Genomic DNA, 18,538 nt, shown 5'->3' on the forward strand with positions numbered 1-18,538 from the left:
CACTGGACACTGTTAACATAGGGCTTCCTTTTGGCACAGTACCGTTTTCACTGGCATTTGTGGATGTAACTATGTATTGTGCCACTTGACAAAGGTTTTTCAACTTAGTCCTGAGCCCATGTGGTGATATTGCTTATAGATGAATGACAGTTTTTGATGTAGTCCCACCTGAGGGATCGAAGATGACTGTTGTTCAGCTTAGGTTTGCGCCCTTGTCCTTTATGCACTGAAATTCCTTCAGATTCCTTGAATATTTTACATTTACATTTAGTCATTTAGCAGATGCTTTTATCCAAAGCGACTTACAAATGAGGACAAGGAAGCAATTTACACAACTATAAGAGCAGCAGTGAACAAGTGCTATAGACAAGTTTCAGGTGTGTTTTAATGATGTTATGCACTGTTGAAGGTGAAATATCCAAATGCTTTCTTATCTTTCTCTAAGGGACATTGTTTTTAAAAATTTCAATAATTCTCCTACATATTTGTTGGCAAACTGGTGATTCTCTGCCCATCTTTACTCCTAAAGGACTAGACCTTTCTTGGATGCTGCTTTTGTACCAAATCATGATTACAATTACCTGTTGACATCAAATTGCATCATTATTTAAACAATTTACCTAACTACTAGCCATACATTGCTCCTGTCCAAACTTTTTTTGGAATGTGTTGCAGGTCTGAATGACATGAAAGGATATTTACAAATGAAATGAAGTTGACCAGACAAAACATGCCATGTATTGTTTTTATATTGTCTGCAATGGAATTCAAGTCAAAGTAAATTTGGAAAACACTACTTTTTATTTAAAGGTGAGTAAACAATAACATTATGCTGCTATTTTGTTATATAACCATGTTGTTACGAAAAACAAGCATACAATGAGTCATATTTTTTTGGATGGGCACAGCCAGCTCTCACCTGATCCTGAACCAGAAGTGCTCATGTCATAGATGAGCTCTTTTAGGCATTTGTCAGGTGAGACCAGAGTCGGGTCATCCAGTGGTTCCTCTGGGTCCTGTTTGAGGGATTTTATGTGTGTGCACCGTAGGTTCTGTATAGCACACACTCCTAGCATGACACCCACACACACCAGGCATGACGGCACAAGAATTACTGCTGCTACTTCCAGCTGACTCCAACCAGAATCCTCAGGTGGTTGTTCTACACCAAAACACATACACAGATACATTGTTACAACCATAGGGCCATCTATTGCACTTGTTTTATACAGTGAAAAACATTTTTTAAAGTGTACTAAACCTATGTCTACTAAGGTAGGGGTAAAACTAAACATTGCAATTGTAATAACATGGTATTTTTTCTAGGATCTTTATCTTCGGTATTTTTTTAGAGACAAGGTGAAGTCCCAGGTGGAATATTACTGCAGCTGTGAGGTACAAAGGATTTTGGGATGTGTAGTCTGGGTGGTAGGTGTGGTGAACAGATGTTTTGCTCTCTATTTGGTCTTGTTGGTACTACAGCTTATAAGTGTTAGACACCTCATACATACAGTTAAAGTCAGAATTATTAGCCCCCCTTTTAACTTTTTTTGTCTTTTTTAAATATTTCCCAAATTAAAAATATTTATAATAATATTTTAATATTGATAAAAAAAAATCTTCTGGAGAAAGTCTTATTTGTTTTATTTCAGTTAGAATAAAAGCAGTTTTAAATTTTTTTAATAACACATTTTAAAGGGCACCTATGGTGAAATATCTACTTTTCAAGCTGTTTGGACAGAAATGTGTGTAAGTATAGTGTATAAACTGTCATATTGGGGTGAAATAAACACACCCAGTCCTTTTTTTTTTTCAAATTTAACAACATAAAAACGGTGGACCAATTGGAGCGGTTTTCAGATCGACCACAACTTTACGTAGGAGTGCGGTCCCCCCGCCCACCAATATTGATTGACAGCCGCAGGTATTAACATGTCCGGTAGTCATGTGTATAATCATATCATCAAGAGAGGACGAGCGCAAAGCAGCCGGGAATAAAAGGTGTGTTCAGTTCGCTAGGATCATCAATCATCATCAAATGTGATCAAGAGTGAGTTTTACAAGTTTAAAATGTTTTAAAACAGAGCACGTGTGTAATGAATTACAGCGATTCACTTCAGTTTCACTTAATCAGCACAGCCGCGTGTCAGAACAATTATAAAGGAAGACGCTTCAATCGCGGTTTGTGGACGTTAAATCAGTTTATTTTGTACATTAACATAACAGATCTTCATACAGCAGTGGATATTACCAGTATCATGTCACATATGCGTGCAAAACGTGTGCAAAGCTTAACGCCCTGTCTCTCTCTCTCTCTCTCTGTGTGTGTGTGTGTGTGTGTCTGCGCTACGTTTGTGTGTCTGTATATGTGTCTGCGCTATGTGTTTGTGTCCTCGCTGTGTGTGTGCGTGAACTTTGTAATGACATTGTGTGTGACTCATTGTTGCAAATCCACAAAAAAATGCATCAAATACTGATTGTTAAAGTTCTTACTGTAGTATTTCTCACACACGTTAAGTGAGACCTGCTTCCTGAGGCAACTGAGGGCAGCGATTGCTGACAGGCACGTGGGAACGGTGGGCGGGGAGGACTAGCCTTAAAGGGCCAGTACAAAAAAAACAGCAAAACCTTTTTTCCAGCTATAATATAGACACTTCAAACAGCTATAATAAATAATCTGATGCGTATTTTGAGCTGAAACTTTACAGACACATTCTGGGGACACAAAAGACTTCGATAGTCTACAGAAAAAACATTGTTATACAATAACTTGATTAATTACCCTAACCTGCCTAGTTAACCTAATTAACCTAGTTTAGCCTTTAAATGTCACTTTAAGCTGTATAGAAGTGTCTTGAAAATGTCTAGTCAAATATTATTTACTGTCATCATGACAGATAAAATAAATCAGTTATTAGAAATTAGTTATGAAAACTATTATGATTAGAAATGTGTTGAAAAAATCTTCTCTCCGTTAAACAGAAATTGGGTGCAAAAAAGGGTGTGCGGAAGGGGGGGGGGTGTCTAATAATTCTGACTTCAACTGTATATGGGAAACTGTTACAGAGACATTATCATGTATTTGGCTTCTTGATGACATCCCATGATATTTTATCCTAAAGCAATGTCTTGTCTGGCATGTTAGTTAATCATGACATTTCAAGATTTGATCTAGACAAAATCACATATTCTAAGACAGTGAGCAATAATAAAAATAGTGTAATCTGAACAGGTCACAGAAAATGGCTACAGCCACATCAACCACCAGCCCAAGACCGGTTACTCACTGAAGCTGAACAGGGTTGCACCTGGTCAGTACATGGATGGGAGACCATGGGAAAAACTAGGTTGCTGTTGGAAGTGGTGTTAGAGAAGCCAGCAGGGGGTGCTCAACCTTTGGTCTGTGTGAGTCCTAATTCACCAGTATAGTGAAGGGGACACTGTAATGTCAGTGGGGCCGTCTTTCGGGTAAAATGTTTAAACAAGGTCCTGACTCTCTGTTGTTATTAAATACCCCATGGCACTTCTCGTAAATAGTAGGGGTGTAACCAATTGTCCTGGCCAATTTCCCTCCAACAGCCCTTACCCATCATGGCCTCCCAATTATCTTCGTTCACTGAATGGCTCTATCATTGTCTGTCCACTCCACCAATAGCTGGTGTGTGGTGAGCTTACTGGCATTGTTGTCCTGTGACTGCCAATCATCCAAGTGGATGCTGCACACTGTTGATGGTGAGGAGAGACCCTACCCACACACTCATGATTGTGTAGTGCTTTGAGTGTATGGCCATACACAATAAATGCGGTATATAAATACACATTACATTACAATTATAAAACAACCAGTGATAAACCAATTGAGCTCCACATGGAGGTAAGCTGTCAGCCGGTAAGCACGAAAAGGAACGGTGTCATACCGCCCCATAGCGTTCACTTAAAAAATGAAATGCAGCCATACGTACCTCCAGCTACATAAGTCACGGTCTCCAGAAACATCCACGGGACTACGTTTTCAGAATGAGCCTGGGTTGAAAATTGTTGATTCAATGATATCAACGAATCAGACTTTTATCATTTGCCTGTTTATCCTTGTAACATGCCTTTTAAAGTATACACTCTACAAAGCCCTACAGAAATAAAAGTGACTTGACTTAAAGGGGTGTATTTTTAAGGTTTGGTTGTGTTTATAAGATGCAAAGCAATGTGTGCTCATGCTTCACTTGTAGAAAATCACATTATTTTTTCATATATCTTTTATTATATACAGCTACATGAAAACAACTGTCATTTTTCCAAGTTCCTCCGAAAGGCCCGCCCGCAAGAGGCTCTGATTGGTCAGTTAATATAATGTGCTGCGATCCCCAAATGGCACACCATGCACTATGCACTTATGCACTTATACATTCAACAGCATATTGTATGTATGTAGTGTCGTCCCAAATGGAGGACTAATGTTTTTTTTACTAAGCGGAAATTCAAACCGTTTCCCTGATGACGTTTAACGGTTGCCAAATCAGTGAAATAAATGACCAAACTATCAACTAATACCTGTCATGAGTATAACCGCATTCACTATCGGGATGTGCTATAATCACTCTTGTAGGAGAATTTTGCCTTCATAATCCAAAATAAATAAAGTCATCCAACATGTGCGCCCGATAGCTCTGCCCCTTCTGCAACGTGAGCAAAGCTGCGGTCGTTGAGTGCGTGAAGTGTCCATCATTCCACACTTCATTTTACCGGTTGAATAAGTGCATCATCCGGGTAATTAAAGTGCGCAGATTATTTTTAGAGCTTTCGGTGTGAACGCACTACTTACGCTATACTACAAAATGGCGTAGAATAGTGCATGTGATTTGGGACGCATCTACAGAAGCTGTTAAGCCTAGTTCACCCTACAGGATGTTAAACATCGGCAGATCGCTGTGCCGTTTACACTACATGACTTGATTTTGTGTCTTTTTATCGCTGTGGTGTTTACACTACGCGAAACTACGTAAATGATCCACAAGAGGGGGGTCACACACTACATGATCTCACAACAACTCGTTCCCCAACAGCTCAGTCAAGCTACCAAACCACAGCCAATGAAATTTTGAGGGAGGAGTCGTCAAAAAAAGCTGAACACTATTGGCTGCTTGTGTGCTGATGACATCACTGACAGCATTTCAAGCTTTCAAGGGAGCATTTAAAAACATCGTCAGTCAGCTGAGCGGCTCAATCGCTCATTTGCAAGGTCCAAGTGGAGAGATACACAGAGTTTTTAAGTTCTGTAATTTAATAACTCTTTGAAATAAAACTATGTCATAACTCTATAACAGCCTGACCTTTTCTAAATATCTGTGTATTTCTTTTTAACATTGTTATTTTTTTTAAAATTACAAACGGTAAAGAACTGAGCATTTCTACCTTTAATTACCATAGTGGTCAAAATGACTGCATGCATGTCTGCTACTTTTCGCTGTGACTTTAAATATGCATGCATTTTTGCATAGCAACTTTCTGCTAACATAAACATAACTTTCTGATAGCAAAACCATAAATTTACTTCAGATATATCTTTCAAAACAGCATATTCTGTAAATAGCTCCTGTTTGAAAGTAAAAATGAAAGCGAGGCCCAGACCTTTGCGTGTTCTAGTATCTTAACTACATATTTATAATCTGTATTACCAAAATAGATCATATTTTTAGGGTAAGAGTGTCATAAAATATGATGACAGACATTCAAAGCTTATTTTGATATCTCAGTAGAAGTTTTGAATGTAAATATGATGTGAGCAGTATGGTAATTCTAATAGTTACAGAACTCTAGTTCGGCTGTTAATATAGCCTACTTTCGTGTCTGTGTTAACGCAGAAAGTAGCGAGTGCATCCATGCCCATTCTGGCCAATCACAGACGTTTCTGTTGAGCTCCTGAGCACACGGTCATTCAGCTCATGCTGATATGCTCTCTCATTGGCTGCAGCTCGTCACTACATCTGACCGCATGTGGGGTCGAGTCAGCCGACTGCTCTAGAATATTCAGCATGCTAGATATTAGATTTCCATCTGCGAGGTGTTGGCGACGCATCAGCGAGCCTCTTTGATGCGTTGTTCAGTAGTTCACACATAAAGACTGCTAAATGCTGAGTACCTGTAGATTTTTTCCCGATTACAGCCCGATCTGTCGGCAAACTCGTTAACTTCCAAATCAGGCTCAAATCAGGTTTTAAATCCTGTCGTGTGAACTAGGCTTTAGCAGCTGCCTAAATCAGACAGAAAATTAAGGGCACATGTCTGAGCACACCTCACGCTCACACATCATGCTTTCTAAAATAAAATCTGACAAGTGTCTTTCACATATATTCACATGTGTTATAAGCATGTGTGAGTAATATAAAACGTTCACATGTATTTGTAGTTTCAGGGCTGGACTTGGACAAAAAAAAAAAAATCGGCCCTGGCATTTTGGGACAGAGCGGCCCACTACATACAATCAAAATGCTACCCCGTCTGTGCACACCCTTCAATATGTTTACCAACTTCCATTCTATAAAAGCACAAAAGCCTTATATATAGGAAATAATGAGAGTTGACAAATGAAAAACCTAAAAAATGTAATTTATTATTATATTAAACTATTTATATATTATTTATTTTTTATAATTCTCTGGAACATAATTAAAATTAAATTGTAAGTACTTCGTTAGTCATTTATCGTTAGTCATTTAGCAGATGCTTTTATCCAAAGCGACTTACAAATGAGGACAAGGAAGCAATTTACACAACTATAAGAGCAGCAGTAAATAAGTGCTATAGACAAGTTTCAGGTGTGTAAAGTCTAAGAAGCAACGCATTAGTAATGTTTTTTTTTTTTGAGAGAGAGTACAGTTAGTGGTATAGCCAGAGAGGCAGTTAAGATTAGGAAGGAAAGTGGAGACTAAATAGTTGAGTTTTTAGTCGTTTCTTAAAGACAGCAAGTTACTCTGCTGTTCTGATGCAGTTAGGGAGTTCATTCCACCAACTGGGCAGATTGAATGCGAAAGTTCTGGAAAGTGATTTCTTCCCTCTTAGGGATGGAACCACGAGGCGATGTTCATTCACAGAACGCAAGTTTCTGGAGGGCACATACATCTGCAGAAGTGAGAGCAGATAAGAAGGAGCAAAGCCAGAGGTTGCTTTGTAATCAAACATCAGAGCTTTGAATTTGATGCGAGCAGCAACTGGCAGCCAGTGAAAACGGGTAAGTAGCGGAGTGACATGTGCTCTTTTGGGTTCATCAAAGACCACTCGTGCTGCTGCGTTCTGAAGCAGCTGAAGAGGTTTGATAGAGCTAGCTGGAAGCCCGGCTAGTAGAGAGTTGCAATAATCCAGTTTGGAGAGAACAAGAGCTTGAACAATGAGTTGAGCTGCATGTTCAGATAGGAAGGGTCGGACCTTTCTGATGTTATAGAGTGCGAATCTGCAAGTTCGAGCAGTTCTAGAAATGTGGTCAGAGAAGTTTAGTTGGTCATCAATCGTTACTCCAAGGCTTTTTACCATTTTGGATGCAGTAACGGTTGCCCCATCCATCTGGATTGAAAAGTTATGGTGTAGAGTCGGGTTGGCAGAAACTTCCAAGCATTTCCGTTTTCGCGAGGTTAAGCTGAAGATGATGATCTTTCATCCAGTGTGAAATGTCTGACAGGCAGGCTGAGATGCAAGCTGGAACCGAGGTATCATCAGGGTGAAAAGAGAGATATAGCTGGGTATCATCAGCATAGCAGTGGTAGGAAAATCCATGTTTTAGGATGACTGTTCCTAATGATGTCGTGTAGATGGAGAAGAGAAGTGGCCCAAGAACAGAGCCCTGAGGTACTTCTCTCTTTGTGTCATGTCCTTTGGAAGCCCAAACACAGAAACAGAAGAAGCTCTGTGGAAATAGCAGCGTTTGGACGGCATTATAGCTTTCTCTGCTATAACATTAAATCGCATCTAGCCACACCCCGTTGCTGCACTTGGTGTATGCGCATAACCTGAAGGGTTTATGACATCATTAACCCAAAATTCATTCGCTGTAGGCTTTGCTAAGCTAACTCTGTAAAATCCAATGTCTCCCTTTGCATTAAACTTTGAGCATCTTACATTCAGAGATGTTGTTTATGTTCACACAGCTACATTACACATCAACTAAAGTTTAAAATATGACATCGTAGTGGACCACCCCTTTAACTTGACACAGCAGCGCAAGGGCTTCCTTCTGTTTTGAATGCATTGTCATGTCTATATTAAGCAGCTATGCAGCCTATGTGAGTATAAAATATATATTTGAAAAAGGAGGCTGTTGTCTTGAGCTATTGAGACATGAGCACATTTGCACAGGGTCAGCAGTGACAACAGCCAGAGTTATTTCAAAACACATTTTCCCTTTTGCCTTGCCTGTCTTCTGCAACAGCCTGTCAGTAAGTCTGCTTGGAACACAAAAGGGACATTAGGCAATAAAGCAAGCCTCATAAAGTATCTGTATCTGAAGAGATAAATGGAGACTAGAGGGTGTCTGCACATATTTCAGAGATGTAGTGTGATAGATTAGCTCGGCTGCCTGCAAGACCAATACAAACTAAACATTTTAAAATACAAACTCATACAGGGCTTTAAGAATCAGAATGTGATCATAATTTTACTGATATTTGAGGTAACACTTTATTTTGATGGTGCACTTGAGTATTAGTAGACTGTCTGCTTAATATCTGTTGATTCTGCTCCTTCAACAGATATTTAACTGACTATAAGAAACTTTGCAAGTACATGTCAACTTACACTAAACCTTACCCCTGCCTAACAGTCTACATATAATCCAATGAGAATTAGTTGGCATGTAGATGCAATGTAACTTAAATTCAACAAACAGACCATCAAAATAAAGTGTGACCATATTTAACCCCCAGTGGTTAAAGACATCGTATACGCATTTTTACATGTTTTCTCCTCATAACGCCGAAAAGAACGTAAATCACACTTTCAGTTTTAATCGTACAGATAAGAGCAACACATCAATCGAATCGGTTAGGTGTGTACTTTTTTTTTGCTTACACTCACAACAACAACAAACGTGTGTGCTTTTGCAAAATAAGAAAAACAAACAGTGTAGGCATACTTTCATTTGTCTCTCCGTAAACTGTTTTTAGAAACGCGTGAGTAAAATTAATACTGACCGCTAAGTCAAGGCAGTGCATGGACTTTGCATCTATCAATTCATCTACTGATCTACAACCCCAAATCAGAAAAGGATGGGACAGTTTGGAAAACGCAAACAAAAAATCTAAGCAGTGATTTCCAAATTAACTTTGACTTGTGTTTGATTGCAGACAAAATAGTTCATGTTTTATCTGGTCCACTTCATTTAATTTGTAAACATCCTTTCATGTCATTTAGGCTTGCAGAACATTCCAAAAAAAACTGGAACAGGAGCAATTTAGGGCAAATTGGTTAAATAATGATGTGATTTGAAACAGGTGGTGTCAACAGGTGACTAATTATAATTTGGTACAAAAGCAGCATCTAAGAAAAGTCTAGTCCTTTAGGAGCAAATATGGGCCATGGATCGTCAGTTTGCCAACAAATACGTGAGAAAATTATTGTAATGTTTAAAAACAATGTTCCTCAAAGAAAGATAGGAAAGCATTTGGATATTTCACCTTCAACAGTGCATAACTTCATTAAAAGATTCAAGGAATGTGGAGGAATTTAAGTACATAAAGGACAAGGGTGCATTAGTCCAAAGTTTTGGCTGTGGAGAAAGAGGATTTAGGTACTTGACTGGCCTGTCTGCAATCCCGACCTGTCTCCAATTGAGAATGTGTGGCACTTTTTAAAGTAACAACAAAGAGCCTGTACTGTTGCCCACCTTAAGACTTCTTTGCAGGAAGAATGGGCAAAATTACACCTGAAACACTTCATCATTTTGTGTCTTCATTCCTTAAATGTCTTTTAAGTGTTGTGAAAAGGAATGGCAACATTACAAAGTGGTAAATGCTTTACTGTTCCAACTTTTTAAAAAAAATTTTTGAAATAATACGCTGTTGTATTGTCTGCAATAAAACATAAGTCAAAGTAAATTTAACTTTGCGTAATAAAATCAAACACTGCGTAATAAAAGATGCTGGATAAGTTGGATACTGTTGTCATAATGACTACTGCCCTGTAGCACTCACACCCATCCTCATGAAGTGCTTGGAGCAGTTGGTACTGACATATCTGAAAGACTCTCTCCCATCCACACTGGACCCACACCAGTTTGCAGTCTCCATAGCACTGCACTCTGTACTTGGACAATAATAACACTTATACACGAATGCTGTTTGTTGACTTCAGCTCAGCATTCAACACTGTCATACACTCTAAGTTAATTATCAAACTTGGAAAACTGGATATTAACACCTCTCTCTCTCCAACTGGGTTATGGACTTTCAGACTAGAAGACCTCAGAATGTTAGATAGAGAAATGCGATGTTTATGAAAAGTGTGGGGTGTGGGGGGGAGCAGGCCATTATCCCGGTGCTCACTATGGCCAGTCCGCCCCTGCATCCACCTGTAATTATAACCCATAGTTTTTACACTTTATGACTATACCTATCCTGCACTTGCTGCTATTGCACTCCTGGTTAGACCTAAACAGCATTTAGCTGCATTTTACTTGTACGTGTGTAATGACAATTAAGTTGAATCTAATCTAATCTAATAAGCATGCATAAAACCTCATTTATATTCATGCCTTGGTACATGATTATTGAGTTTTCAAGTCTTATGAAAACCCTTTTAAGTAAAATGTTACCAAAACTGTACTCTGTACATTGGGTAAACTCATAACTATTGCCAGACAGAATGTGCGGACATTTTTTGCTATTTCTGCGGAGGATTTAGTTAAAAAAAATCTGCGGTTTTATGGGGAATCATTTTAGAAGTATCATAACTAAAAACCAAACATATGCAATAATAAATAATACTTTTATTTATACTTTTATACTTTTAATACTTTTTATTTAATGTTTACAATGCAAATCCAATTAGATCTACTTAATTGGTAAATAAAGCAAGTCTCTCATTTAATATATCTACTAAAAGACTAATCTACTAAAAAATTCATAATTCTACTAAAATATCTGTATTGTAAATGAGTCATATGAACATTTTAACATTACTATTATTATAAAACAGAATAATATTAATAAAATTAATTTTAAAACACATTTACACAAGTAAATACATAGACTCAATGATGGGCTACAAATCTGCAGATTACTGCGTGCGGCGATTCCGTGTGGGCCTACTCATAACCTACTACTGCATGGTGTTGCCATATGGCAACATGATACTTATGTTCATTTCCCTGCCACTGTTTCTTTAAGTCCAACATTACTTTTTTTGTTGGAAAGAGAAGATCTTAGTGTAGCCAATGATGTGCTTTGGTTAAGTCACATGACATGCTGTGTTTTTCTGTAGCGCAATTTCTGACAGACTGGCGTTTATTGTGAGTAGTTCCTAAATGCAAATATAAGCGTCAATAAAAACAAAGGATCAAATTATGTCAGATTCACAAAAAAATCACCTCCAGTAAGTTATGATAACATTTTTTTTTTTATCAAATTAGTTTTTTGTAAATCGATCAAATGTGTGTTGCCAAATGGCAATAGTGGAACATGGGTTAGCTAGCTAGCAAGGTCAGCGGTGAACTTTTAAGTTGTAACAATAACAACATGAATGCTAGTAATATAATGTTGATTAGTTGTATGTTAATGGCATTTGCATTTGGATAAAATCTAGTTTTAATGGCAATACTACTTTTGAATAGATATGAATACCCGTGTTCTGTGGTAAATAAAAGAAGAAAAGGACAGAACTGGCTCTTCCTGCAGATGAAAGTGAAGATGAGAAGGGTTTTACTGACCATGACAATGATGCAGGCTGGACATTTGATAGAGACAGTTCAGGTAAGTTAGCTCAGAGGCAGATGAGACAGGGTGTAGTATAATATATACTATAATTTATAAACATTGTTAGCTAGTAGCTACATTATTCTGATGCATCTGGTTGTTTTTAGACTTGTTATTTATTTGTTATAATATTTACTGGAGAAAATATTTATATTTATGTTATATTTATGTTTATGTATACATGATAATACAATATTAGGTTTGTTTTTAATAATATTCAGCAAAACATAATGGAATAAATGAAAGCTGTTGGAATATGAGTTGAATAAAAGTATGTATAAGGTGTCATTTATAAGTTCTGTGTTAAAGCTTATAATACTGCAACACCAATTAAATCAAAACAAACAACAAAATTATTAATTATAAGGAAAGTTCTAAATTTGTAATTTCTAAGTTACATCCACTGTTGGACGTTGTTGTCATATGGCAACATATCATAAAGTACCTTAAAAAAATAAATGTTTGCATTTTTTTTTACAGCACTTCAAGCCATTTTAAGAAAAGAAAAACAGTCAAATATTTATTTTATAGATTTATCATAATGCGTACAGTAGAGGGTTGTAATAATGTCTTTGTTGTGGTATTTATAATGATTCAACTTGCAAATATTCTTTATCTGACATGACTTGAACGCACCATTGTTTTCAATGAGTTGGCCACAGCCTTCTGTGTACAGCGGAGGTCAAGAACAGACACAAACACAACACAAAAGGCTTTCGATTTCAAGTCAACAGCACTCTTAGAAATATATTTTCTGAGAAAAATGGTGATGTCTTCAATAAATATTTCCCCCACTGTATTTATATATTATATATGTTGTTATTGCACATTAAATAGATAAACTGTAAATTAACACTTCAGTTTTGTAGCCTATAGGTAGGCCCACATGGAATCTACGCACGCAGATCTCCGCAGATTTTTTAGCCTATCATTGATTCTGTTTATTTACTTTGTAAATGTCTGTAAATTTATATTTATTCAGTTTTTTAATTAATTTCAGTAATATTATTGACTAATGTGAAAATGTTCATCTGATTTATGTACAATGCAGATGTAAAGTAATATTTTCTATCTTTTAGTAGAGATATTATATGAGAGACTTGCTTTGTTTACCAAATAAAGTGGATCTAATTGGATTTGCATTTGAAACATTAAATAAATGTTAAAAAGATATTATTTTTATTTACCATATAAAGGTTTTAGTTATGATACTTAGCTATGATAATTCCGCAGAAATCTGCAGATTTTTACCAAAATTCTCAGCAGAAATAGCAAAAAATGTCCGCAGATTCCGTCTGGCCCTACCTATAGGCAAGCTTTGCTATTATATTCCTTTTCAGATCCTATTTGGTAACTTTTATGATATATATTTATTTTAACTTGAATCATTTTGTAGCAAACATATTAAAATAGCTTGAAACTTTGTTAAAAAATGAATTACTTTTAAACTGTTTAATTATTTAGTCAAATTAATGGTTAACGAGCAGGCTTAGCAGGCGGAGGTCAAGCACAGACACAAACACAACACAAAAGGCTATTCGATTTCAAGTCAACAGCACTCTTAGAAATATATTTTCTGAGAAAAATTGTGACCTCTTCAATAAATATTTCCCCCACTGTATTTATATATTATATATGTTGTTATTGCACATTAAATAGATAAACTGTAAATTAACACTTCAGTTTTGTAGCCTATAGGTAGGCCCACATGGAATCTACACACACAGAATTCCGCAGATTTTTAGCCCATCATTGATTGTTTATTTGCTTTGTAAATGTCTGCAAATTTATATTTATTCAGTTTTTAAATTAATTTCAGTAATATTATTGACTAATGTGAAAATGTTCATCTGATTTATGTACAATGCAGATGTAAAGTAATATTTTCTGTCTTTTAGTAGAGATATTATATGAGAGACTTCCTTTGTTAACCAAACAAAGTGGATCTAATTGGATTTGCATTTAAACATTAAATAAAAGCTAAAAAGATATTATTTTTATTTACCATATAAAGGTTTTTAGTTATGATACTTAGCTATGATAATTCCGCAGAAATCCGCAGATTTTTACCAAACTTCTCAGAAGAAATAGCAAAAAAAGTCCGCAGATTCCGTCTGGCCCTACCTATTGGCAAGCTTTGCTATTATATTCCTTTTTTAGATCCTATTTGGTAACTTTTATGAAATATATTTATTTTAACTTGAAACATTTTGTAGCAAACATATTAAAATAGCTTGAAACTTTGTTAAAAAATGAATTACCTTTAAACTGTTTAATTATTTAGTCAAATTAATGGTTAACGAGCAGGCTTAGCAGGCGGAGGTCAAGCACAGACACAAACACAACACAAAAGGCTATTCGATTTCAAGTCAACAGCACTCTTAGAAATATATTTTCTGAGAAAAATGGTGACGTGTTCAATAAATATTTCCCCCACTGTATTTATATATTATATATGTTGTTATTGCACATTAAATAGATAAACTGTAAACTAACACTTCAGTTTTGTAGCCTATAGGTAGGCCACATGGAATCTACGCACGCAGAATTCCGCAGAGTTTTTAGCCCATCATTGATTCTGTTTATTTACTTTTGTAAATGTCTGCAAATTTATATTTATCCAGTTGTTTTAATTAATTCAGTAATATTATTGACTAATGTAAAAATGTTCATCTGATTTATGTAAATGCATATGTAAAGTAATATTTTCTGTCTTTTAGTAGAGATATTATATGAGAGACTTCCTTTGTTAACCAAACAAAGTGGATCTAATTGGATTTGCATTTTAAACATTAAATAAAAGCTAAAAAGATATTATTTTTATTTACCATATAAAGGTTTTAGTTATGATACTTAGCTATGATAATTCCGCAGATTTTTACCAAAATTCTCAGCAGAAATACCAAAAATGTCCGCAGATCCGTCTGGCCCTACTATAGGCAAGCTTTGTTATTATGTCCTTTTCAGATCCTATTTGGTAACTTTTATGATATATATTTATTTTAACTTGAATCATTTTGTAGCAAACATATTAAAATAGCTTGAAACTTTGTTAAAAAATGAATTACTTTTAAACTGTTTAATTATTTAGTCAAATGAATGCTTAACGAGCAGGCTTAGATTAACTAGTCATGACAGTTTAGTTGTGTTTGCTTTATAATCATCCACTCAGGCATAGGCTACAGTAAATATGTTTTTCAATGTCTTTATAGGCATGGTCCTAATACCATCAAATATGTGTCTAATATTGGGCTACATTTCAAAACATATTTTTTAAATGCTGTGAATCTATTAGAGATACAGCATGTTTTCCCATGCACCATCTGGTGGATACTATGGGCAGCACAACCCCTTTTTTTAATCGACACACAGAATAAAAGACATTTCATGACTCTGCAGAACTCCACGAGACAAATTAGAGGATTCCACAGAAAAGAGACGTGCAATCATGATGATTATATCTAATATTTACTCATTCGTTTAAATAGCAATTTTGGCATAGTTTTACACAATGTTTGATAACATACACTGTCTTATAAATTTTGATTGTAACAAGTTATCTGTGGGTGGACATAAACAAATAAGCATGCATGGACAGTGCAGTGATAATAACCCAGATCAAAACACATTATTTTATTGGCAGCATACTGTAAGGCCCAATGCCAATTCTAGCCCTTAGCCCTACCCTCGTTTATGCGTTCCCATGAAGAATAGGGGTTGTCCCAACTAAGGGGTAAGAAAATTCCCAGAATACCCAGCCCACATGGTAGGGTAGTTACACCCGGAGGTAAGGAGATCCACAAATTAGTATTTTTTGTCATTATTACGAATTTTTACAACAATCAAACAAACACGTTTTAATATATTCATAACCACGTTCGTGTTTTGCCGTCATGCCTTAAAAAAAAAACACGCTCAATAAAAACCGCAAAATTTCGCGATCTATATGCATATCATAACTCCTGGACAGCAGCTCCACAACATTCTGATACTGAATACCCTGTCAGAAAGTGTAGTGGCTGGGAATGACCATTTTACAGTGTCTGCTATAATGTTAATGTTGTTTTCGTGTGTTTACATAGATGAATATGGCCACTGTGTAAATGCACAGTACAGTTACGATCTTATTGCCACATTAGATCATTATGATACCAGCTGATGAGCTTTGGGTACCTGTCCTCTTTGGGCAACCCGAAAGCCAGTGAGGTAAGACTCCAACCAGCAGGTTGGGTTCCAGTGATGACAATTGAGGAGAGGATGGACAGTAGAATTTTATGATTCAGAATCAGAAAGAGCTTTATTGCCAGGTATGTTCACACATACGAGGAATTTGTTTTCGTGACAGAGCTTCTACAGCGCAACAGGATTACAGAGACAGGACAAAAAACAGATAATAAATATATTTAAAAACAGAAGTAGAAGTAAATAATGAATGCAAATATACAAATTGACAAGTGTAAGTACAGCTATATTACTATATACAACATTATATGTGCAGCTGTTGTGCAAATTGGCATGTAAGTGTGTGGTTAAATAAGTGTATATGTGTATAAAAGTGTATAGCAAGTAGTGATGTTGGTTCCACAATTATTATCATCAAGTGTTCATGAGATGGATTGCCTGAGGGAAGAAACTGTTTCTGTGTCGGGCTGTTCTGGTGCGCCAGTGCTCTGTAGCGTCGACCAGAAGGTAAAGTTCAAAGAGGCAGTGTGCTGGGTGTGAGGGGTCCAGAGTGATTTTGGCAGACCTTCTGCTCGCTCTGGATAAGTACAGTTCTTGGAGAGTAGGGAGGGTTGTACCAATGATTCACTCAGCAGTCCGAACTATTCGACGTAGTCTTCGAAGGTTGGATTTGGTAGCTGAGCAAAACCAGACAGTTATTGACGTGGAGATGACTGATTCAATGATGGAGGTGTAGAACTGTTCAGCAGGGAAATATATGAGTTGTTGAGTGTTGTCTTATATTTCATACAATAAATCAAACACTATATATAGGAGTTGAAGTCAGAATAATTAGCCCCCCTTTGATTTTTTTTTTTTCTTTTTTAAATATTACCCAAGGAAATAATTTTCCCAAGGAAATTTTCACAGCATGTCTGATAATATTTTTTCTTTTGCAGAAAGTCTTATTTGTTTTATTTAGGCTAGAATAAAAGCAGTTTTTAATTTAAAAAAAATAATAATTATTAGCCCCTTTAAGATATTTTTTTGATAGTCTACAGAATAAACCATCGTTATACAACAACTTGCCTAATTACCCTAACCTGCCTAGTTAACCTAATTAACCTAGTTAAGCCTTTAAATGTCACTTTAAGCTGTATAGAAGTGTCTTGAAAAATATCTAGTCAAATATTATTTAGTCATCGTGGCAAAGATAAAATAAAGCAGTTATTAGAAATGAGTTATTAAAACTATTATGTTTAGAAATGTGTTGAAAAATCTTCTCTCTGTTAAACAGAAATGGGGGAAAAAAAACAGGTATATAATTCAGGGGGGCTAATAATTCTGACTTCTAAACTGCCGTTCTAAACTGTATTACCCAAATAGGTGTGTTTTTCTCACAGCAAAAAAAATGGGATGAGAGACACCTGTTTTGTAAAGAGTAGCTTCAGAATAATAAATTAAAGCGAAGACAATAAGTAACTTCATATTGACTTTTTTTACGACTGACCATTATTTTTCAGCTGTAACTCTGTATGTGTTGAATTATTGCATTAGAGCGTGGACATTTTCCATTATTTAAACACACTCTTGCTGCAATTTGAAAGTGCATAACAACATCAGTGCATTGTGAGATCCATATAGGCTTTTTTCTAATATCAACATGTTCTTATGCAGTTATTTTATAGCATAATATCACTACAGAAAGATTTTTCTACAAAATTGTAGTATTTTGTAACTGCAAAACAACAACATCGCATTTCAGATCGTCAAACTAATTTAAATATTACTCAAAAGATAACACAAGTAAATACAGTTTGAAATGATGGTTTTTATTATTAAGAGAAGAAAATACAAGACTAAATAGCCCTGTCTGAAAAAAGGGTGCCCCCTAAACTTAACAACTGATTGGATCGTTCTTAGCTGGAACAACCGCAATTAAGTGTTTTAGATAACTTGCAATCAGTTTTAGCCCTTGTAATACAGCCACATTGGAAAAATTTGGACATGAACTGCATTTTTAATGTCATGCCACAGCATCTCATTTGGATTCAGGCCAGGACTTTGACTAGGCCACTCTAAATTCTTCATTTGCTTCTCTTCTGCCATTCAGAAGTTGACTTGCTGGTGCTCTTTGGATTATTGTCCTGCTCCTTATTTAAATTCACTTGAGGTCACTAACATATGGCTGGATATTTTCCTTCAGGGTATTTTGTGCACAGCAGAATGCATGGTTCCATTATCACAGCAAGTCTTATATTCCTGAAGCAGCAAAACAGCCCCAGACCAGCACCACATTTTAAATGGTAGATGTTTTTGTTTTTGAAATGCGGTGTTACATATCCACCACACACCACACGTAATGTGACACACATCTTCCAAAACGTTTGGTCAGATGACCACTCCTGGGAAGGTTGTAAAGG

General features: G+C 36.2%; 1 protein-coding gene across 1 annotated transcript in view; it reads right to left on the bottom strand.

The window, feature by feature from the left end:
- Window positions 1–18,538, bottom strand: part of LOC130234877 (activin receptor type-1C) — a 78,520-nt gene that overhangs the window by 29,850 nt on the left and 30,132 nt on the right. The window contains exon 3 of the mRNA XM_056465202.1: window positions 920–1,162. Coding sequence (XP_056321177.1) covers window positions 920–1,162 — 243 coding nt within the window. The remainder of the gene's footprint in view (window positions 1–919; window positions 1,163–18,538) is intronic.

Source organism: Danio aesculapii, chromosome 9 (assembly GCF_903798145.1).
Source record: "Danio aesculapii chromosome 9, fDanAes4.1, whole genome shotgun sequence".
In the NCBI taxonomy this organism is placed as follows: Eukaryota; Metazoa; Chordata; class Actinopteri; order Cypriniformes; family Danionidae; genus Danio; species Danio aesculapii.